The sequence below is a fragment of the Macaca fascicularis genome, chromosome 18 (assembly GCF_037993035.2).
Source record: "Macaca fascicularis isolate 582-1 chromosome 18, T2T-MFA8v1.1".
NCBI classification, from domain to species: Eukaryota; Metazoa; Chordata; class Mammalia; order Primates; family Cercopithecidae; genus Macaca; species Macaca fascicularis.
Window position 1 is genome coordinate 11,587,787 of NC_088392.1, and position 24,775 is coordinate 11,612,561.

Here is a 24,775-nt window from a genome sequence, read left to right on the forward strand (position 1 = left end):
TTTAATGCTGAAGAATACAATTGATCTACCAAACAAAAAGTGACGGCAGTTATATTTAGTGCTTCTGAAAGAATAATTGATGATCAAGAGGTAGAAGGAAAAGAAAGAAAAATACAAATACGTAAGACATTATATTGTACTAAAAAATCTTCCTCAGAAAAACGGAAAGATTTGAACATAGAAATCGAACGTGCTCTTCACAATTACATTAAATTTATTAGCCAGTACTTATATTAAGGTATATTCTGGTCACATTCAAACATAAGAATAAAACACTTTTTAGTAATTTGGCAGAAAAAAGAGTATACTTTCAACGGGAAAAACTGATGGCAGATATTTCTTCTGTAATGCTGAGATAGTGGAATGATGTTCATTGATGGTAATATTTTGTGAACCTAGAATTCCATGCAATCCAAGCAGTTCTTCACTTGTGAAAGGAATGGTAACTGCTTATCATTCTGGGTGAAAATTACTAATATATTGTACCAGATTTCTGATAAAAGACCAAAATAAAGAGGTTACTTATAGGAAAAGCTAGATTAAAATATCAATAAAGTTTTAAAACAAATTAAGAGCTAACCAAAAATATTGATGCTTTCATTTAAAAATTGTTACTATCAAACACATCTTATATGTATGGTCAAAAAGGAAAGATGCTAATCTAGGCCTAATCCCCACTAAATAAGTTAAGAAACATGAGTTGGGAATATGATTTTTACTAAAAGGTTAAACACATACACAAATAGGCTTCAATATCCTGAGTAATGACATAATCGGAGGACTTAAGAATATGGAAATCATGGTATAGATTGACTGTCCATGAATGTCAAAAATATTTACTAATTTAAAAATAAAGCATAATAGTTACAAATTGAAAATCAGGGTAAACAATTAAAATGTATTTAATAACACTATGAGCTTTTATCTCCAGTTCTATATTTTAATCCATGTAAATTTAGAAGGGCAAGGAAAACAAAGGCAAGAGTTAGATAAACAATTCTTCAGTTAGGGGAATATTGAAAATGTAATCTCATTCTTGGCCTTAATTACAAAGCTCTAATTAAGAGATTCAAGATTTTAAAAGTAACTTAAATGACTCTTAGTAGAAATAATCAAGATGTATAAATCAGTGTATAAATCCCAAACCAAGAGCAGAGAGTAATATATAAAAGCTGTACTGCATAACACAATCCCCATATAACACACAGAATGCAAGGAAAACATCAAGAAATTTAAAGCCATAAAATAAATTATATATTTTGTTTATATGTACGACATTATTGTTAATACTCTAAACGCTTTTTATAAAAGATAAATGCTTAGATTAACTTTGCAGTAAACCCACATATAATCTGTAGAAAAGAGGCCACGGTGGGCTGGAATGATAAACTGAGACTTGAGGGCCAGCTTTCCTGATGAGTTACTTGCTGAATTCTGAGGTTGTTAGGGAGGATAAAGAGTTAAGCTAAAAACTTCTGCAAAGAAAGAAAGAAGTATCCAATAAACCCAAAGTATGTAAGGAGAAAAGGCCGACTAAAAAGGCCTAGAAATAAAGCAAGCAAGAGATGAGAGCAACAGAGAAAGCTGAGATTCATCCAAGGGTAAATCAAAAGTTCGAGAATCATAAAGTTTAAAATGAAGAAAGAAGAAAATTATGATTGGGAGGAAATAGAAAACACAGAGAATAATAACAAAGTAATATTTACTTATCTTTGAAGAGGCTATAAAGGACACTGGAGTCATAAAACAAGAATATGCTATTATAAAGACAGGACTAGAAAGGGCTCAAATTGAAATAAAAAAAAAACTAAAAGATTTATTAGCATGACATCATTTTTCTTAAATTGCTGATAATATACTGTAACAAAGAAGTCATTCAGCAAAAAATATAAGGAGTTTAGAAATATTCGTAAGTGGAGATCCCAAGATAATAGAGCTGTCCAAACAGAAATTACTCCTGATTATAATAGATTTTTAGGAAAAACTGTTCATTTAGAATTAATTTATTTCATATTAAAAGTATTCTGAAGGAAAAAATACACATACATAGAAAATCATGCAACTAAATATAGGCAATGATTAAATTCAGAAAGAAAATAATTAAAAAGGTAACTGTGAGAACATTTAATTATAATGCACTATGAGGCTCTGCCATAAACAATCTTAACATTCTCAGGAAAATGTAACTGTATTTAACTAAAAAATTAGTATAAACTACATTGGCATGATGAGATAGAAGAGTGGTGAAAGTTCTGTTGGTGTAGAGTTCATTAGATCAAATGAGTTCTCAAGGGATGATAGAACAAGGACAGTAGGAAAAGCCTATATAGAACTTGAGGATAAGTAGCAGCAGGAGAAAGATTTAATGTATACAAGAGTAGTGTCCTTGGGAAATGACACTCTGATTAAAATGAAATACACTATAAAATTCTATGAAGTCAAATACCTCATAGTTTATAGTTTCTGAGATTTGTGCTTGCTTAAAAAGATCTTTCCTGAAATGATTACAAAAATAATCTCATTTTCTTATAATACTTTCCTAGTTTCCTTTTGTTTATAATATTATGTCTTTAATCTACTTGGGGTTTAATTTTGTATGGTTTAGTACTGGCTTCAAAAACTTTTTTATTTGATTATATCTAATGTCACAGATGTAGTTATTTCTAATGTTACCGATTTAAATCAACATAAGTAGACGACTCATGGACTCACGTATTCTGTTCAAAATTTTAAGTAAATTCCATTATGTTGTAATAAGGAAATGAAATATTTAATATATAATGTCTTAAACAACATTTTTGGTGTCTTAAATATCATAAATGCCATCATCATACCTGAATAGAATTTAGCTAAATTCAGCACATATTCTACTCTGTCTTTTCTACTTTCTGTAGTTTTCATAAACTGTGAATTTTCAAAACATAAATGGAATTCCCATGGAAGAGGAATTAGTAATTATTTCTGAAATAAAGGCTTAGAGTTCTCAGTAGACTACTATACTATACAAATGTCTTGCATTAACCAAGTGTCAGTAGAATAATGTAATTTAATATAAATCAGTTCTATTTACACTTTTTCTCCAGACTTCTTCCAATATTTGAGATTGGGGCATTTGACAGCATTGTCAAACCATGGGAATCTCAGTTATAGATATCTGAGGGAAACAGGTGTACCAAGAGCAATTCTATCTTCAATGAAGGAAACGTACATTGCTATTATGAATGCATTTGTGCTTTTCAGTTCTGAAATTCCTGTTCCTAAACATTAATTTACACTTTAAAACGCCCTTAAAAATGGCTGAAAAAAAGAAACACAAAGTTACCTCGGCATTAAGATATTTGTTGAACTATCGTCTAGTTTCCAAATATTTGTAGTAATTATTACCACTTTTGGGTTTTTATTGAGATAAAGCACCAACTTACAATATGAATCCTGAGTTATTAGAACCCCTGAAATTGTTTTCACTCCTACTCTTTATGTGAAATAAATAATGTCATTTTTATAGTTTTCTTATTTATCTCATGTTTAGTTACTAACAACTGTATGATATGTAGGTTCAGCATGGGGGGATGATGGTGTGTGCATGTATGTGTGTGTGTGTGTGTGTGTGTGTGTGTGTAGATTGCAGCCTCCAAATAAATGTATTAAAATCATTTTCTAAATAATAAGTCAAATAATAGAAACATTAATACCATTCGCCTGATCACAGGACTCACCACTGAAATAAAGTATCAGAGTACTAAGTTTCACTCAACAGTATAACTAAAGCAGCTACTTCTTAAATACCACACTTAAGATGAGAGAATATCCTCCAAAATATATTTTATATACAGGGGAATTAAGTTAATTAAAAACATATTAAAAAAGCTATATTCTCATTCAAGTGTAGTATTCTCTGAGCTTGTATCCTTTCATTCACAGGTTAAATAAGCAAGCGAAGGGGAAGTGATGAAATCTGCTATTGTGCAACTGAATAATATGCCTAAGGGAATAGCATTGTGTTCATTCACAACATTATTATTTATAGAGCTGAGTACTATTATCTCACTATTTACCCCGAGTTACAGCTTAAGGTTAAAATAATTTTTACCTCTAAATTTTAAGTTATATGCTTCCACTTAGTCATTTCTTCCAAAGAGGCCAGCCCAGCCCAACATCTTTCTCTAATCAAAATTTGATTTTATTCTAACAGTCAAATTGCAGACATGTTAAATGCAAAAGAACCTTAATTCCTTCTAACCTCTCTTTATGGGAAATATTTTCAAACCTGAGTCATGTCATTCTTCTTGAGATCTTATTTTTGTTTGTGGTGAGCAGAACCAGAAAGTATGGCCAAATTTTATTAGAGAATTACATATCAAATTTAGTGAATAAATTTTTAAAATATCAATACATCAATAGCCATTGGAAAATTTTACATTTGTGCATTTTTATCTTTAATTGATTCTTAATTTAAACCTCATGACATAATCATGAAACATGCAGGTCTTCTTCAAAATGGTACAATTAGCATACGTTAAATTATGGCTGCAAGCTTATAACAGGTATTGCTATCTCCATTTCATTTAGTTGAGAAGATAGAGACTTCAAAAGATTAAATGGTTTGCTTAAATATCTTATATATATCTGATGGCTTCCAAACACACTCATCTATAATTCTGTCAGGTTAATCAAGTAAAAGTTCTTTTCTTTTTTGTAGCCCAGGCTGGAGTGCAGTGGCGCCATCTCGGCTCACTGCAAGCTCCGCCTCCCAGGTTCCCGCCATTCTCCTGCCTCAGCCTCCCGAGTAGCTGGGACTACAGGCGCCGCCACCACGCCCGGCTAATTCTTTGTATTTTTAGTAGAGATGGGGTTTCACTGTGTTAGCCAGGATGGTCTCGATCTCCTGACCTTGTGCCAATTTCGGCCTCCCACAGTGCTGGGATTACAGGCGTGGGCCACCGCGCCCGGCCCAAGTAGAAGGTCTTTTCTAATCCCTAGATAAGCATGTGATACTTAAGAAAATAATGTTTTCACTGAAACCACCGTTTCTCACTTGTAAAATGGAGATACCATTTTCTACCTCATAAAGCAGGTAGGATGGTGTGGGTCATACAGGGAAGAAAATGAGATTCACTCTTAATATTATACTTGTGCTTCAGCAGTCTTTCCTTATACCATTAGCTTTTATGATATGAGTTATTCTTCAAATTGTTTCTAATACATTATATTCTCTTCCTTTAGGGCCATTTTTAATTTCTCCTTGTCTTCTGACACAAAATAACTTGGAAATATAGATTTTCTATTTCTCTGTTTCTTTCTCCTGGTCATCAGTGTGGCTACTGAATAGCTTATTTAGGACAAATCTCTTTCCAGCATTACTTGTTTCCATGGATTGGCACCTCACTCTGCTAATTGTGGTTCAAGCTGGACTTAGTATTTTTTTTTTCCTAATACAGTACTTTCAACTACGAGCTATGTTCCTCTCTTAAATAGATTTTTATAGGTCCAAACAAGAACACTATTATATTCAATATAGAAATTGTTTTCCTATTTAAACTTTCCAAGCCATGATTGTCAACAATAATTATACAGGTCTGATAGAGTTTGCTTTTGAAAAAAGTATCTTTATTATTAGTTTCTTTGATAAATATCATAGATAAAAGTATTAAGTACATCATAGAAACTTACTCTTTTATAACCAACAGAACTGTATTCATTGAAAGTAGAAAATTTCAAATGTTTCTGCATTAGTTATGTCCATAAATAAACATAGAATTTTACCTTCATTTAAAGATATAGAAACCATATATTTAGAGGTGATTTCAGAAAATAGTACTAACTTTACAACAATATATAATGGGGAGAATAATGGAATATTTTTGCATTTATTTGTGTCATTTCCGATTTTTTTTTTTCCAGCAGTGTTTTGTAGTTCTCCTCATAGAGGTCTTTTAACTCCTTAGTTTCATGGATTCCTAGGTAGTTCCTTATTCTGTGTGGCTTTTAAATGGGATTGTGTTCTTGAACTGATTCTCGTCTAAAACCTATTGGTGTATAGAAATGCTACTGAATTTGTACATTGATTTTGTATCCTAAAACTTTCCCTAAGTCATTTATCAGTTCTAGAATTCTTTCACTGAAGTCTTTAGGGTTTTGTAGGTATAGAATTATATAATCAGCAAAGACAGATAACTTGACTTCATCTTTCCCTATATGGATGTCTTTTATTTCTTTGTCTTGCCTGATTCCTCTGGGTAGGACTTCCAGTACGATGCTGAATAGGAGTGGTGAGAGTAGGCATCCCTGTTTTGTTCTGGTTCTCAAGGAGAATGGCTCCAGCTTTGGCCAATTCAGTATGATGTTGGCTGTGGATCTGTCATAGATGGCTTTTATGATTTTGAAGTATATTCCTTTGATGCCTCTTTTTCTGCCTCTGTTGAGGTGATCATACATGAGTTTTGTTTTTTATTCTTTTATGTGGTGAATCACATTTATGGATTTGCATACATTGAACCAACCCTGTATCCCAAGAATAAAGCCTACTTTATTGTGGTAAATTAACTTTTTAATGTGCTGCTGGATTCGGTTTGCTAGTACCTTGTTAAGAATTTATTCTACCAAAAAGACACATGCATCCATATGTTCATCAAAGCACCATTTCAAATAACAAAGACATGTAATTAACCTAGGTGCCCATCAGCAGTGGGTTGAATAAAGAAAATGTGGCACATACATACCATGGAATATGGTTGCACATACATACAGCCATAAAAAGAACAAAATCATGTTCATTGCAGCAACATGGATGGAGCTGGAGGCCATTATCCTAGGTGAATTGATGCAGGAACAGAAAACCAAATACTTCATGCTCTCACTTAGAGGTGATAGCTAAACACTGAGTATGCATGGACACAAAGATGGAAGCAATAGACACTGTGTACTAGTCAAGGCAGGTGTGCTGAAAGACTACTTACTGAGTTCTATGCTTATTACTTGGGTAATGGGATTATCCACACCCAGAACTTCAGCATCACACAATATACCCATACAACAAACCTGCACATGGACCCCTGAATCCAAAGTAAAAGAAAAATCATACATGTTCTTTAGAAACAAATCATGTTAGCAAGATAAATATGTATTAAAATCAGCAATAATGATTTTCATGCACTCCACTCCAATTGGTGTGATGAACCCAAAGTTGAGTCACAGTAAGGAAAGTTATATAATTACCAAGACAAGAATTGTGGGGAGATTGTCTCATTTCCCACACCAATCACAGGGCATCTTTTTATCCCTAAGAATATGGCACAGGCCAGGCCAAGACCCTGAAGGCCTTTGCATTTTGGAGGAAAATCTGCACTATTAGTTCTATACTAATCTTTGAAGTCTGTGTACATGTCTCTCTTGGGTATGCAGACAATACAGTATTTTCAATATTTTGATTTAAAATCAACTAATACCTCCTTTCATTCACATTTTATTAGCCTTTGTAAGAGCTGTGTAATGAGATAGGCATTATTGAAGACAACAGAATAAACAAGGCAAACTGTTTCTATATATATTGCTTCACTTTTTACAGTAACCTATGGTATTTTACAATACAAATTAATTAAATGTTTCCAGTTGCAATATATGTTTTTCTTTAGGTTTAGCAATACAAACTATGCTTAATTTACTGTAGGTCTATTTTGAAATGTATATATTTGGGAGTTTGTTGATATAACAAATATTTTACACAAAGCGGTATTTTACAAAAAATATTGAGAATTTCTTCTTTTATGTGATTATGAATATTCAATCTAAGTTAAAGATAATATTTAGATTCTGATTTCCTCTTATGGTGGAGTTTTCTGATGTATATAATTCTAATGATTTTCCTTAAATGACAAATTAGAAATTTAAAGATAAAAGTTTAACTATTGAGATTACCAGTTAATGTCTATAGTTTTATATAGCAATGTTGTATACGTGACACTTTCAAAATCTAATATATAAATGTCAAGTGTGTGAAGTCAGTATTGTTATTGTTACTATAAATGATGTTTTACAGAATGCAAATAATTTTTCAAGATAGTTCACAAAATATAAGAAAATATATTCAATATTTAAAGGTTATAGTTGAAGTCAAGCATCATTACAATTTTACATTTTTTGTAAAGTATTTCCGAGATTATTTGAAAGTATATTTTCCTTCTGCACTTACATTTTACTTTCTAAATTTAGTTGTTTTGAAGGAAATAATCTCTTGAAAATTAGAATACAAATAAACTGATATTTGTTGAATGTTTATTAATGCCAGATGCTATTATCAAGGGTTTCACATCCATTATTTCATTCAGTCTTTGAGGCAGTTTTACATAGTTTCATTACAAATAACACACTCAAGGTCACAGAGATAATAAACAGCAAAAACTATCTTCTGATTTAGCTGGAGGAATATGTGCAGAAGCAAAAGAATATCAAAAACCTTACTAAACAATTCACATGATCTCATTACATTAAAAATCAATACAAGTTGCTAAAAATGGAAAAGAGACAACACACAAACATAAATCTCATGGCCCCTATTTTATATTAAGAAAAGATTTCCAAAGGAGATCAGGCATGTTCAGGATGCTGTGGCCATAAATTGAAACCCTGAACAGGCCAATATTGAGCTCTAAAATAGAATCGGTATTTAAAAACTTATCAACAAAAAAAAGCCCTGGACCAGATGGATTCACAGCCAAAATCTTCCAGACATATAAAGAAGCGCTGTTACCAATCCTACATAAATGATTCCAAAACACCGAGGAGGAAGGACTTTCCCCTAACTCATTCTACAAAGCCGCAATACTCTGGTACCAAAATCTGACAAAGAGACAAGAAAGAAAGAAAACTACAGGGCAATATCCCTGATAAATATAGACACAAAATCCTCAACAAAATGCTAGCAAAACAAATCCAGCAGCACATCAAAAAATTAATTAGCCACATAAAGTAGGCTTTATTTCTTGGTTGTAGGACTGGCTCAACATACTTAAATCACTAAATGTAATTCACCATATAAATAGAATCAAAATCAAAAATCATATGAGCTTCTCAATAGATGCAGGAAAAGATTTTGATAAAATCCAACATTGCCACCTGATTAAAAACCCTCAACACACTTGGTATTAAAGGAACATACCTCAAAATATTAAGACCTATCTATGAAAAACCCACAGCTAACATCATGTGGAACAAGCAAGATCTGGAAGCATTCCACTTAAAAACTGAAATGAGACAAAGATGGCCACTCTCACCATAGTGAGATTTTGCAACATAGCACTGCAAATTCTAGCCAGAGTCGTCAGACAAGAGAAAGAAATAAAAACCATCCAAATAGGAAAAGAAGTCGAATTCTCTCTTTACTGGTGATATGACACTCTACCTGGCAAGTCCTAAAGATGGCCAAAGGTTCCTAGAGCTGATAAATAACTTCAGTAAAGTTTCAAGATACAAAATGAATGTGCAAAAATCAGTAATATTTCTATATACCAATAATATTCTACCTGAGAGCCAAATCAAGAACCCAATCCATTTAAAATAGGAACAAAATAAGGAAATAGTTAAGAATTCATCTAAACAATTAGGTGAAAAATCTCTACAAGGAGGACTACAAACACCAAAGAAAGAAATCACAGATTACACAAATGAAAAAACGTTCCATTCTCATGGATTGGCATATCAATATTGTTAAAATGTCCATATTGCCTGACATGATTTATGGATTCAAAACTATGCCTGTCAAAGTATCAATATCATTATTCACATAAATAGAAGAAAAAACTTCTAAAACTCATATGGAAACAAAAAAGAGCCCAAATAGCCAAAGCAATCATAAGTGAAAAGAACAAAGCTGGAGGCATCACATTACTGGACTTCAAACTATACTATAAGGCTAGAGTAACCAAAACAGTATGGTACTAATACAAAAACAGACTCATGGGTCAATTCAACAGATTAGAAAAGCCACAAATACACAATCACCTCATCTTTGACCACATCAACAATAACAAGCAATGGGGTAAGTAATCCCCATTCAACAAATGATTCTGGGATAACTGGCTAGCCATATGCAACAGAATAAACATGGATCCCTACATTTTACCATATAAAAAATTAACCCAAGTTGAATTGTAGACTTAAATGTAAGCCTCAAATATAAGAACCCTAGAAGAAAACCTAAGAAATGCCATTCTGGACATAGATCTTGTAAAAAAAAAAAAAAATTACTAAGTCCTCAAAAGCAAGTGCAACAAAACTGAAACTGACAATGGGGACCTAATTAAACTAAAAACATTCTGTAAAGTAAAAGAAACTATCAAGAGAGTAAACAGATAGCCTACAAAATGGGAGAAAATTCACAATCTATGTATCCAACAAAGGTCTTATATCCAGAATCTATAAGAAACATAATTATATAAAACCAGCAAAAACCAAATAGCATTAAAATTGAGCAAATTAAAATTTGCTCAATTAAATGAGCAAATTACCTGAGTAGACTCTTTTCAAAAGAAGATATACACGTAGCCAACAAATATGTATAAAAAATTGTCAACATCAGTAATCATTAGATAAATGCAAATCACAACGTCAATGAGATACTATCTCACACATGTCAGAATGGCTATTATTAAAAAGACTAAAAAAGCAAAAAGAAAAAAGCGGGTGTTGCTGGCAAGGCTATAGAGCAGAGGGAACACTTATACATGGCTGGTGGGAATGTAAATTAGTTCAGCTGCTGGAGAAAGCAGTTTGGAGACTTCTCAAAAAGCTTATAACAGAGCCACTATTTAATCCAGCAATCTCATTTTTGGGTTATATACCCAAAGGAAAATACATCATCACACCAAAAAAGACACATGCACCCGTATGCTAATTGAAGTACTATTTGCAACAGCAAAAGCATGGAGTCAACTCAGGTGCCCATCAGTGGTAGATTGGATAAAGAAAATGTGGTACATACACACCATGGAATACTACACAGCCATAAAAACAGAACAAAAGCATGTCCTTTGCAGCAATATGGATGCAGCTGGAGGCCACTATCCTAAGCAAGTTAATGCAGGAACAGAAAACCAAATACCACCTGTTCTCACTTATGAGTGGGAACTAAATACTGAGTACATGTGAATATAAAGATGAAAATAATAGACACTGGGGACTAGTAACAAAAATAAAATACTATATGATTCCATTTATATGAGGTATCTAAAGTTTGAGACATATTCTTAGAAAGGTGCTGAGAAGAGGAAAAATGAGGAGTTGTTTAAGGGACATAGAATTTTCAGCTTTATGAGATGAAACATTTCTAGGTAATGGCAGCATAACACTGACTATACTTAACACCACTGAGCTGTACACTTAGAAAGCATAAGGTGGTAAAGTTATGTGTTTTTCAGCACAATTACAATTTTTAAAAAATCTCTATTGATCATCTGTCTGTCTCTATCTAATATATCTATCTACTATCTATCTATCTATCTATCTATCTATCTATCTATCTGCCTATCTATCTATCATCTATTATCTATCTATAAATCTATCTATCTATCTATCTATCTATCTATCTATCTATCTATCTATCTATCTAAATTAACAGGCTTCTATTACCCCAGCACCCCATGGTAGGCAGGATGTCTGAGAAGAGAGAGACTCAGAAGGCAAAAGGGTTGTTTGTTCTGCAAAAAGGATGAATAGGAGACAAGCAGAAACTTACAGGGTAAAGCTCAAATTCACGTCTACCCTCTTGGGAACCAGCAGCCATTTAGTTAGCATAAAGTGAAACCCCGCGTGACCCCAGCCAACATCACATACAGCAAAAGAACCACCATTCTGACCACAGCCAACTCACAGAATCTTGAATCATAGAAAATCATTGTTGTTTTCATTAAGTTTTGGCATTGATTGTTGCACACCAAGATATACCTGAAACAATATTTACTTTCCAATATTTTGAAGGAAAATCACTGAAGCAAATATCTTTCTTAAGCCATTATCTGTACAAATCAAATGTTTATTATGCAACTTCAACCTTGACTCAAGGTTAGTCTTCTTCCAGTACATTCTTTCATAATCCTGTCCACTTAATCTATCACATCTCAACTTCCTCATCTGGTTTATGAGGATAATAATTGTCTCCATTATATATGTCTTATGAAGATTAAACGAGTTAATACACCTGATACATCTAAACAATGCTTTGTTCATAGCAGCCCTGGAAGGGGTAGTTATCAATATAAGTCTGTACTGAGAGCATTGAGGAGTTGCCTTATTGGCCTATCACAATAGTGGAACTCTAGAATAGAAAAGAGAACATGATGTAATGTGAGAGTATAAAAACCCATTCCTCTTGGGTTCTGAGATTGTCAGATGAGCAAACCTTTCAGAAAAGAACCCCATTTTCCCCTTTATGTGCTTTTATCTAGAGATTGTGTTGTATGCAAGAAACTATAGAAGTCTAATGATGAGGGATGGTGGCAGGGAGATTTGTTTTCCACTTGCGTTTAGGATTTTGAGAGGAAGATGTCTTGCCAGTTGCCCCACACCCACTTGGGGCACAGCCACAGAAAAGCAGAGAAACATGGTCAGGCAAGGGGAACCCTAATATTTAGCTTCTCCCAACTGTATTTGGTTCTCATATGGGATTGTGACTGAGATGAGACCTTGACCTAGGGCCCATCCTGAAGGCTCCATCTGGGTGAATTGCTTAGTCAGTTGGTTGATAGGGAATATGATGGGATAGAGGAGGTCATACCAGAAAGGGTTGAAATGGATCTAGTTCAACAGGAGGAGTGTTAAGCAAAGAGAGGGAAGTTCACATTTCAGCATCAGAACCCAGCAAGAGTACACAGTGACAAAATGGACTTCATTACCGCACAGCCTAGCAAACACACACCAGTGTGCACTTGAAGGTCAGGCCCTTTGCCCCCCAGTGCTGAGTTCCTACTAGTCATACAATCCCCCATGTTTGGGAGAGAAACAGGGAAAAAGTAAAGACTCAGTGAATGACAAAACCTTTTACAATGAGAGACTCTGATAAAAGTGGTCTTTATTCAGTAATGAATTAGTAAGATTTCATTTTTTTTGGACTAATCAATGGAGAGGGAGATGAGTAAAACCAGTATGTTATTGACTGAGCTAAATCTTACAAGTTGCCTTCAGTTGAAAATAGGTATGGAAAATTATAAGTGTCTTTTTGTTCAAAATAACATTTCACCTTAAAAACTAAACATAAATATGAAGCAATAAACTATAATGTATATAAAAGTTTTAAAGAAATATTCACATAACCACAATTTCCTAATTTTCTTTACTCCCACTACTCAAAGGGAAACCACAGCTTAATTGTGGCCTGATTTCTACCTAGATACTACTTTGCAATGCTGATGTCCTTCCGTGATTTTACTGTAGAAATGTCTATCCAGATAAAAGTCAAAAGTCCTTTTAGTTTCTCAGTGATGCTTATAACCTGTCTTAGCTTCAATCACAGGTTTCTGTTACTTTAAAATACAAAACACTTTTTCTGATTCATCTGCTCACTTCTGTTTTACACAAAGAATTAGAAATGATTTATAAAATTATATAAGAAATGTATTGTTACGTCTCTAGAATGATTCATTTTTGTTAATACAATCTGCCATCCCCACCACATAGACAGAAAACACCTACTTAAAAGTTTACCAATTACTTAAAGAAACCAGTACTTTTACTTAAAGTCAATGATTCTCTTGTTAATGACCAGCAACTTGTATGGTTTTCAACTTACTTTTTCTTGCCAATATTAAAACTCTTTCAGATTTTATGTAAGAAGTATTCTGAAAGCTCCTTTTGACTTTCAAAATATTTACACATCTTAGAATTAAAGTTGTTTTTAAATGACATTTACATTGTCTTTTTGAGAATATGCAGTATCTATTAAGCGAAAATTAGAAGAAGTCAAGAAGCCCATTAATTTGTGTATTGTCTAAGATTTTTTCATTAATACGTCTAGTTAATAAAAATAATTTTACTGATATTTAAGAAAAGGATATGGAAATGTCTTTATTTAAGTCCCTAATCTTTAATTCAGCATATTTTGTGAAAAAATTACCAGTTTTGCAAGTGCCTGAGTTCAGCCTCTAAGTTTTCATTTCTTTCTCTCTCTTCATTCAGAGACCTCTGGAGCTCGCGGATCTGATTCAGGGAATCATCAAGCTGAAAGCGAAGTAGAAAATGCTTTAGTTAGGTGTTCTATAGTACATCATGGTGGCTACAGTAAATAACATCTTATCATATACTTAAAAATTGCTAAGAGAATAGATTGTTTCTCACCACAAAACTATAAGTATTTGAGATAGTGCATATATTAAGTAGCTTGATTAGCTATTCTACAATGTACACATTTAGCAAAACATGTTGTATATCATAAATATGTACAACTTTTACTTGTCAATTTAAAAATAAAATTTAAATTAAAAAACATGAGGATCCATTCTATATAAGACACAGTTTTCTATCTCCATCTTAATAAGAAAAGCCCTTACTGAAAAAATAAAGTAGTTGAAATAAAGTAACCCTTTAAAAACAAGGTGTATTTTTTGTATGACAGTAGCTTACCAGTAGTGTATGTGTTTCTTTTGTATATGTGCATGAATAAATGAAAATATTCATTTAATAGAGTTAACGTACATATTCAATAATAAAACAAACCTCAAAATGATCTCTGAAATATCTGACAAAATCCTTTCTATGTAGCCACTCTTCCTCCATTTCCACTCTTGCCTCCCCTAGCTATAAGTCACTGAACTATAACTTGTGTGTTTTATTCCCATGGCTTTGAACAAAGTACACGTGTGTGTATACATATTCACATATACATATGCTAAGTGTATATATATATATGTGAAATATTTATATTATTGAAAATGGATCATTTTAATTGCTTTAATTAAAAAAGGTATTTCATGCTATATGTAATATCTTGCTTTTTAAATCCAATGGCTAAGACTTGTCTGTAGTAATGTTTCCTCTGTGGTCTCTTTGTCCTCCCTGTATTATAGCACTGTATTAATATGCCATGACATATACACCTACCCTCCTTTCCATGAGTATTTACATTGTCTCCAGCCTTGTGATGCTCTGAACATTCATATATACTGGGTCCCTTGGTATCTATAGGAGATTGGTTCCAAGACCTGCAGATTTCGAGATCCACATATGCTCAAGTCACTAATATAAAATGGGATAGTATTTGCCAATATTCTATGCATATCCTCCTCTATATTTTAAATTGTCTCTAGGTTACTTATAATACCTAATACAGTATATAATATATATAAATGGTATATAACTAGTTGTTATATTGTATTTAGGGAATAATGACAAAAATCTGCACATGTTCAGTACAGATGCATTTTTAAAAAATATTTTTGATTTGTGGTTGATTGGTTGATTCCAATAATGTGGAATTCATGGATATGGAGGGCCAACTGGATAGATATATAGTAATGCACTGCATAATGACTTTCTGGTTAAAAATGGATGCATATAAGGTAGTGGTCACATAAGATTTTAATGGAGCTATATAATGGAGCAGACTATACCATCTAAATCTATGACCTTCACACGAAGACAAAATTGCCTAACGATGATCTTTTCAGATTATATCCCTATTGTTGACACACACGCACACACACACACACACAATTATATATTATATATAGAAATCCAATTTTTTTCCTATACAAACACATTTTGAAAGGTACCTTTGAAAGGTCATATATGTATATATGTGTGTGTGTGTATAACAGATGATAGATAGATATAGATGTGTTTCATCTGTTAAAACTTTTCTCTTGAGGCATGTGTAGGAGTAGAATTACCAGATTATACTTGTTATAATACTAAATTTCACAAGGTAATACCAAAATGTCTCCCAAAATTGTTTACTAATTTAACTCAATAAAATAATTAGAAGGGATCCAGTTTCATCACATTTTCATTAACTCTTGATATGACATTTGAAAACTTTTATCAATCCTTGATCAATAATTATGTATAATGCCTCTTTATATTTTTATTATATTAATATTTTTCTTTTGTGTGTTTATTCAGGCCTTTTGCTCGTTACTCTATTTTGGCATTTTTCCATTTGTTTTTTTCTGTATATATTCATGTTATAATGTTAATACTATTCCTCTGTTGGTCACAAGAGTCCCAGGTATTTTTGGCAGGTTTGTAATTTTTTTTTCCATTTAAGAGATCTTTGGTTTAATCATGGTTATTTTTATTAAATTATGAAATACATCAATATTTTCTCTTACAGTTGGGACTTGTATTCCAACTATAGAAAAATGTTATTCTGTATTTTCACTATTTTTTTTTCATGTTTTGCACTTGTCATTTATGTTCTTGATCAAGCAGTAGTTAATTTTACACATTACATGAGATAGAAATCCAATTTTATTGTTTTCCTATACAAACACATTTTGAAAGGTACATAAGTGCAAATATTGAATAGAGTTCTCTCAATTGATCTGACATAGCAAACCTGTCATATGTCAAAATTCTGTATATTTCATGTATAAAGTTTCTTTTATAAAGTCTGACAGCAGACCCTCCCTTTTTTGGATAATTTATTTGGTCCTGCACATTGCCTGAATTACTATAGCTTTCATTATAAATTTTGACATACAATAGTAAAAGATCCCTTTCCCCAGTTCTTTTTCCTCAGAAATATCTTGATTATTCTTGATTCTTTATAAATTTCAAAAACAGCATAGCAAATTTCATGAAGAACTATACTTGTATTTAACCTGGAGTTTCATTAACTCTATGGGATAATTTAAGTATATTTGACATTATTTCAGTATTTAATGCTTTTGCCCAAAACACAGTGTATTTTAAATTTTACTTAGGTCATCTTTAAGGCCTCTCAACTAAATATATAATTTTCTCCTTAGAAGCCTTGCAAAGTTGCTTCTTGGGAGGTTTAATTTTATTAAATTTAGTTTTAGGAATTTTATATCTTATGATATTAAACTATTTTAAAGTTATTTTTCCAAAAAATAAAATAAAAATGTATTTTACAAGTTTTGTTGTATGTGTCTAGTAAGTAAATTGCCTTATTAGGCCAAGAAAAGAGACTCACATCTCTAATCTCAGCACTTTGGGAGGCTGAGGCAGAAGGATTACTTGAAGCCACAAGTTCAAGACCTGCCTGGACCAGGTAGTGGGACCCCCATTTCTTAAAGAAAAAATAAAAATAGCCAGGCCTGGTGGCACATGCCTGTAGTCTCAGCTACTTGGTAAGCTGAGGCAGGAAGATGGCTTGGGCCTAGGAGTTCGGGATTATGGTGAGCTATGATTGTACCACTGTACACCAGCCTGAGTGACAGAGCAAGGCCCTGTCTCTAAAATAAATAGTCTTATTAACTGAACATTTGTTTTACTGAAACTTAACACCTAGGTAAACATTCCTTGGTTTTCTAAAAATTAGCCTTTTTTTTTTTTCTCCTAATTGAAATAATGTATTTTAAGATAAGCTCCATTGTATTTTGAGATATTTCTTTAAGCTTTGAAATCAATTAGGGTTCATATTACAGTTTTCCCATGTGTGTCTTAGAGCAAGTTTCATATCCACAGAGAGTCTAATATTCTCCATCTTTAAAATGGTTGTGCTTATAGTCATGTTATGAAGATGAAATAAGATAAAATTTATAGATTGCCTTATGTGGTACTGGATATGAAGCATTTAGCATACGTTATCTAACCTAAACTTGTTTTAGTAGAAGGACAATGAAAATTAATGTGAAATGTAATTATGGGTACTGCTATTATAAGTGATTCTTGGCTACACCGTGAAGGCACTATCGTGACTAGGCAAGTTAATACAGTAAAATGAGCATTTAATATCTAAAGTGCAGCAGTCATCTTAAAGGCAGAATATCCCACAAGGCAAAAATAGAAAGAACAACACTTAATCTAAGGTGATGACTAAAACAAAGCAAAAATGATAGATTCACAAGGTTTTAGAAGTTTTCAACAAGGGTGATATGCATGAGCATCTCATCTTATTGACGTGCTATTTTGTCCTGTATACTAACAAATTGAAATTATATGCAAACATTGTGAGTTGAATTACAATGAATCTGTCTGTAATTTGCTCCTTCAACTCTTGGCTCATAGACAATATCAGGGTTTTAGAAATGCAGATTTAAGACTGTGCGCGGTGGCTCATGCCTGTAATACCAACGCTTTCCGAGGCCGAGGCAGGTGGATCACTTGAGTGAGGAGTTCAAGACCAGCCTAACCAACATAGTGAAACCTCACCTCTACTAAAAATACAAAAATTAGCTGGGCATGGTGGCGGGCGCCTGTAATCCCAGCTACTCAGGAGGCTGAGGCAGGAGAATTGTTTGAACTCGGGAGGTGGAGGTTGCAGTGAGCCAAGATTGAGCCACCGCACTCCAGCCTGGGCAACAGAGTGAGACTCGGTCTCAAAAAAAAAAAAAAAAAAAATGCAATGCAAAATTTAAGCAATGGACCCTGACATACTCTAAATAAGCTGTGAGGTCTTGGCTTTGAACTGCTCTTTTTAGGAAAAAAATCCACAACAAAAAGTATCTTCCTCGAGTACTACTAATTGTGTTTTTCCAGGTTAACCATTAAAATGTTTTAAGAAGTGTTTTATTTGCTAAGTGGCCAGGTCGTTTTCTTCTTGGCCTTACTGGGGCTTCCATGGGGTAGATTTGTGTGGTTTTATTCTCCTCCCTTCCACACAGTAATTTTTAGCACCTTTATTCTTCCAATTGAACATTTTACAATGTTGGGGAATTTTCCACACATATTCAGCTTACAGACAAAAATCTTGCTTTTCCCTTGAAGTAGATTGCTGATCCTTGGCACTATAGAATAAACCACTAATTTCAGTATTTATTAAAATTGCAAGAAATATCAATCCTCCTCTATACAAAGTCAAACCATTGTTAAAGATAACCAGATCCCAATTGATTGATCTCTGTACCAGCGTTATTAAAGTGAAATCAATTTAAATTCAGAAGGAATTATATAGATTTAAGGGGTGTGGGGGAGAGGAGGTTTTTTTTAAGTACCCTGATGGATAAATGGTATTCTGTAAACTCTTCTCATCAAGTATTTATGCTTACAGAATGAACATTTTGTTTATATCATAATGAACTCCCAAATAATATTTAGTCTTATTTCTGAATTTCAAGCATTTGGACATTTTTTCAGTAATATCCACATTTCATTGCTATCTATAATTCCTAATTCACAGAGATGGCACAAGTTTACTTTCTTACCATAGAAGTTTCCCCTTGTATCAAACTCACACATATTTGTTGATTTCAGTTTTCTTAGTTTCCATTTTCTATGGAGAAACCAGAATGTTTAACATTCATGCCTCATTAAAAATTTATTTTTAGAAAGATTTTCATTCTGTTATATAGGTTCAAGATTAAAAATACAATAAGATAATAGGCTAATAATAATGTTTGACTAATATTATTCTGGACCCTCAACTTATTTTACATTTTCATCTTCTCACCTATGTACCTACTGGAAAAAAAAACATCACTTATTTGGCATTACAGTGCCAGTACTTAGGACAGTTCCTAAATAATTTAATAGATGAATGAGAAATGTTTCTTTTACACTTTTTCTTTGATTCATAAATTTTTAAATTCTGCTCTATTATTTTACATTTTAGTATTTGAATATCAATGTGGGCTATGACATTTAGGAAGTTAACTTACAGGTATTATTAGATATTTAAGAAACATTTTAGTAGTTTGATAGGAATAGCATTTAATCTCTAAGTTGCTTTGGGCAGTATGGCTATTTATGCAATATTGATTTTTCCTATCCATGAACATGAAATTATTTTCCATTTGTTTGTTCATATCTGATTTATTTGAGCAGTGTAACTCTCATTGTAGAGATCTTTTACCTCCCTGGTTAGCTGTATTCCTAGGTATTTTATTCTTTTGGGGGCTATTGTGAATGGCACTACATTCCTTATATGACTCTAGGCTCAGATGTTGGTGTTTAAGAATGCTACTGATTATTGTACATTGATTTTGTATCCTGAAACTTTGCTGAAGTTGTTTATCAGATCAAGGAGCTTTTGGGAACGAACAGACAATGAGGTTTTTTTAGAAGACGATGAGTTTTTTTAGATATAGAATCATGTCATCTGCAAACAGGGATAGTTTGACATTCTCTCGTCCAATTTGGATGCCTTTTATTTCTCTCTTGCCTGATAGCTCTAGTCAGTACTTCTCATACTATGTTGCATAGGAGTGGTGAGACAAGGCATCTTTGTCTTGTACTGGTTTTCACAGGGAATTCTTCCGGCTTTTGCCCATTCAGTATAATGTTGGTTGTGGGTTTGTCTTAGATGGCTCTTATTATTTTGAAGCATTGTCTTTCAATGCCTAGTTTATTGAGGGTTTTTAACATGAAGGGATATTGGATTTTAGTGAAGTGTTTTCAGTATCTATTGAGATAATCATGTGGTTTTTGTCCTTAGCTCTCTTCATGTGATGAATCACATTTATTGATTGCCATCCCAGGGATAAAGCCTACTTGATTGTGGTGCATTAGCAGATTCAGTTTGCTAGTATTTTGTTGAGGACTTTTTGCATCTATGTTCATTGAGCATATTGGCCTGAAGTTTTTGTTTGCTGTTGTTGTGTCTCTGCAAAAAAAGCCCAAATAGCCAAGGCAATTCTAAGCAAAAAGAACAAAACTGGAGACATCACATTACGCAACTTCAAATTATACCACAAGGCTACAGTAACCAAAACAGCATGGTACTGATATAAAAATAGACCAATGGAATAGAATAGAGATCCCAGAAATAATGGCACATGCATATAACTATCTGATCTTCAACAAAACTGACAAAAACAAGCAACGGGAAAAGGACTCCTTATTGAATAAATGATGCTGGGATAACTGGCTAGCCATATGCAGAAGATTGAAACTGGACCCCTTTCTTATACTATATACAAAAATCAACTCAAGATGAATTATAAAGACTTAAATGTAAATGTAAAACCTGAAACTGTAAAAGCCCTGGAATATAACCTAGGAAATACCATTCTGTACATAGGACCTGACAAATATTTCACTGACAAAGATGCCAAAAGCAATTGCAACAAAAGCAAAAATTGACAAATGGGATCTAATTAAAGACCTTCTGAACAGCAAAATAAAGTATCATAAGAGTAAACAGACAACCTACAGAATGAGAGAAAGTTTTTGCAAACCGTTCATCTGACAAAGGTCTAATATCCAGAATGCATAAGGCCCTTAAAAAATTTACAAAAGGAAAACAACACCATTAAAAAGTGGGCCGAGGACATAAACAGACAGTTCTCAAAAGAAGACATTCGCGCATCCAATAAGCATATTATAAAATGTTCAGCCTAATTATTAGAGAAATGCAAATAAAAACCACAATGAGATACCATCTTATACCAGTCACCATGGCTATTATTTACCAGTCAAAACATAATAGATGCTGGCGAGGTTGCAGAGGATAGGGAATGCTTATACATTTTGGGTGGGAGTATAAATTAGTTCAGCCATTCTGGGAAAGCAGTGTGGTGATTCCTCCAAATACTTAAAACAGAATTACCGTTTGACCCAGCAATCCCATTGTTGGGTATATACTCAAAGGAGTATAAATCATTCTACCACAAAGACATAAGCATGCATATGTTCATTGCAGCACTATCCAAAATAGCAAAGACAATCAATTTATATGCCCATCCACAGTAGACTAAACAAAATGTGATACATGTACACCATGGGACACTATGCAGCTATAAAAAAGAATGAGTTTATGTCCTTTGCAGCAACATAGATTGTGCTAGAGGTCATTATTCTAAGCAAACTAACACAGGAACAGAAAACCAAATACCACATGTTCTCACATATAAGTGGGAGCCAAACAACAATAGCACATGGACACAAACAGGGAAACAACAGACACTGGGACCTACTTGAGGGTAGAGGGTGGGAAGAGGGAGAGGATCAGAAAAAATACCTATTGGGTACTATGCTTACTATCTGGGTGATGAAGTAATCTGTATGCCACGCCCCTGTGACATGCAGTTTACCCATGTAAGAAACCTGCACATGTATCATCAAACCTAAAAGAAAAGTAAAAAATAAAAAGGAAATATTTTGGTCCAACTATTAAAGACATTGGAGTTTGAATACAGTATGATACTTTAAGTAAAATTTATTTTTAAAGTGTAAAAGTAATTAAAAAATGATTCCTCAGTATAATTTCTGGGTTTTTTTGGTATTAAGAATGTGTATTTATGAACAGTCTATTGATTATTTAGTAAAGAACATAGTTCTAATACATTTAAAACCATAATATTTAGAGTATTTTATCACAGAAGGAAATGGTTAACATGTTAGTAATTTAAGTTTATTACATGTTTTATTCACTGGAAAATTTGTTTGTATTCATTTTATCATAATTATATTTTTGTTGTCATTTGTCATGTTTTGATATATTGAATGCTTCATGAATAACTTACTATTGATACATTTTAGGAACTGAATTGTGTTCCCTCCAACCCAAATTCATATATTGAAGCATTAAACCCCAATATGACTGTATCTGGAAGTAGAGTAAAAAGGTAATTAAGACTAAATGAAGTTGTAAGAGCAGGGCCCTAAAAAGGTAGGACTGGTATTCAAATAAGAAGAGAAAGAGATTACAGGAGTGCACACACAACAATAAAAGGTGGTGCAAGGTCTCGGCAAGAAGGCAGCCATCTGCAAACTAAGAAGAGGGGCCTCATGAGAGACCAACCTGGCTGGTACTTTGAGACTCTGAACGTACAGACTCCAGAAATGTGAAAAAATAAATTCCTGTTATTTAAGCTACTCAATTTGTGGTATTTCGTTATGGCAGCCCATGCTGCCTAATATAATATACACAAAGTAAAACAGAAACAATCATTTAGAGAGATTCATTAGCACTTAAGGAAGAGATCCCAAATCCCAAACGTGGTTCTCAACTGTTACTGTTCCTTTGTTTTGCATATGTAAACAGTTATGAAGTCATGTGAGCTTCAGTTTCCTCATTTTAAAAAGGAAATAATAATGTTAAACTATCTCACACAGCAGAGGTAAATTAACTAGTAAAATCCTAAGGAAGCTCTCTATAAATATCAAAACACAGAAATAATGGTCCTCAGCATAGCTGTCTTCCTTCAATCAGTCTTTCTCAGAGTTATTCATTTCAAATATTTCATATTGGCTTCTCTGGAGGGAAAATACTTGTTGAATTTGGCAAATGTACAGGGTTTCCCAGGAGAACTATTACATGCATTTGCCATTTGAGATGACAATACATATTGAGAGCATACTATGCCTTTGGCACCGTTTTCAATGCTTTCATTTAATCTGCACAATGGTCCTGTGATTAAGAACCAAAGTTATTGTGGCAAAATGAGAATATTGTGTTAATTGTTTTTGGAAGCAATGTTCATTAGAAGTAGAATCATGGTTCATTAGCGTTTGAACCAGACAGCTAGATTCCACAACCTCAAACTCTTAACCTCCAGCCTACAGTCAGTAGGATGCCTTGCTTTATGGCAGGTAAAAAGATTTATATTCAATTATGGAGATAGATTTTTACCATTAAATCATTCTTTCAATGTAGTATTGCTAATATATTTTTTTGCTTTGGTTTTGGTTTTGCCCTTGTTCTTTCTAAAAAGCTGGCCACATACTCAATGCAATAGCTGGGAATGTTTTTAAAAAATTACTTTCATGGACCCCTTAGCAGACATTCTGAACTAAAATCTCAGGGGCAGTTCTCATGCAATTTATTTCCACTTCCTTCAGGTGATGCTGTGCTTATAAAATCTGAAAACAACCGGGATGTATTGTAGAACTTTTAAGAAAATTCTTTCAGGCTTAATTAGGGATAGGAACAGCATTTCCATAACGTTGCCACACATACATTATTCTCAAGCTTTGCTTTTCAAATCTCTTTCAAAAGTTTATTTCATAAATACTACTCATCATATTTCTTTTAAGAATAAACTCCCTACACTCAACCCCTGAAACTAATTCAGTAGATCTGTGGCCCAGTGTTTAAGGAAGTGGAGATTATTATAGTAATCTGGAGTGACAGAAATGGTTATAATTACATACTTATTAAGTGAATTTGTGATTCAGGGTACTGAGGTACAGGGTGCTGAGTATTGAGCTAATATAAATTCTTTTTAAAGATCACCATGACTTTGTTAGAGAAAAGTAGGACAGGTAAAGCTATTAGGCGATGAATGCTGGGGATGCAGTGAGATATGGCGGTAGCTTTAAAGTAATAGCCATATAGATAAGACCAAATGAGCAGGTTTGAGGAAACATTGCTGCCAAATGTTCTCCAGTTGTGATTTCATCTTAGTGGCAGCTTTGAGGTATGAAACAGGTTGATTTGGCCATTAGAAATCTGAAGTTATCCCTTAAATTTTACTTTATTTAAATTTTTTTATCTGCCAGTTTGGTGAAATTTCATTCCTATGTTGTAAATCTGAGTGTTTAATATATAATTCAATAATTTATTGTAATATTATTTTATGACTTCTTATTACGTGATTTTTGAAAAAGAGAACGTCCCAGTTTTTCCATGCTGCTCCTCCTCCATTCGTTCCACCCTTCTTTTCTTCCTTTCAAACCTGGTTAGAAAATGTTCTATACCAAATGGCTGATGGTAATGAATACAACC

At 33.2% G+C, this 24,775-nt stretch overlaps 1 protein-coding gene across 6 annotated transcripts in view; it reads right to left on the reverse strand.

The window, feature by feature from the left end:
• Positions 1–24,775, reverse strand: part of CCDC102B (coiled-coil domain containing 102B) — a 298,146-nt gene that overhangs the window by 21,167 nt on the left and 252,204 nt on the right. For 4 of the 6 annotated variants that reach the window (XM_065533649.2, XM_045378146.3, XM_074022345.1 and 1 more), the window contains one exon: positions 14,102–14,205. In XM_065533649.2, the coding sequence (XP_065389721.1) occupies positions 14,102–14,205 (104 nt within the window). Of the gene's footprint in view, positions 1–14,097; positions 14,206–24,775 lie in introns of those variants that run through there. The other 2 variants (XM_005586486.4, XM_005586485.4) reach the window with 1 other exon arrangement.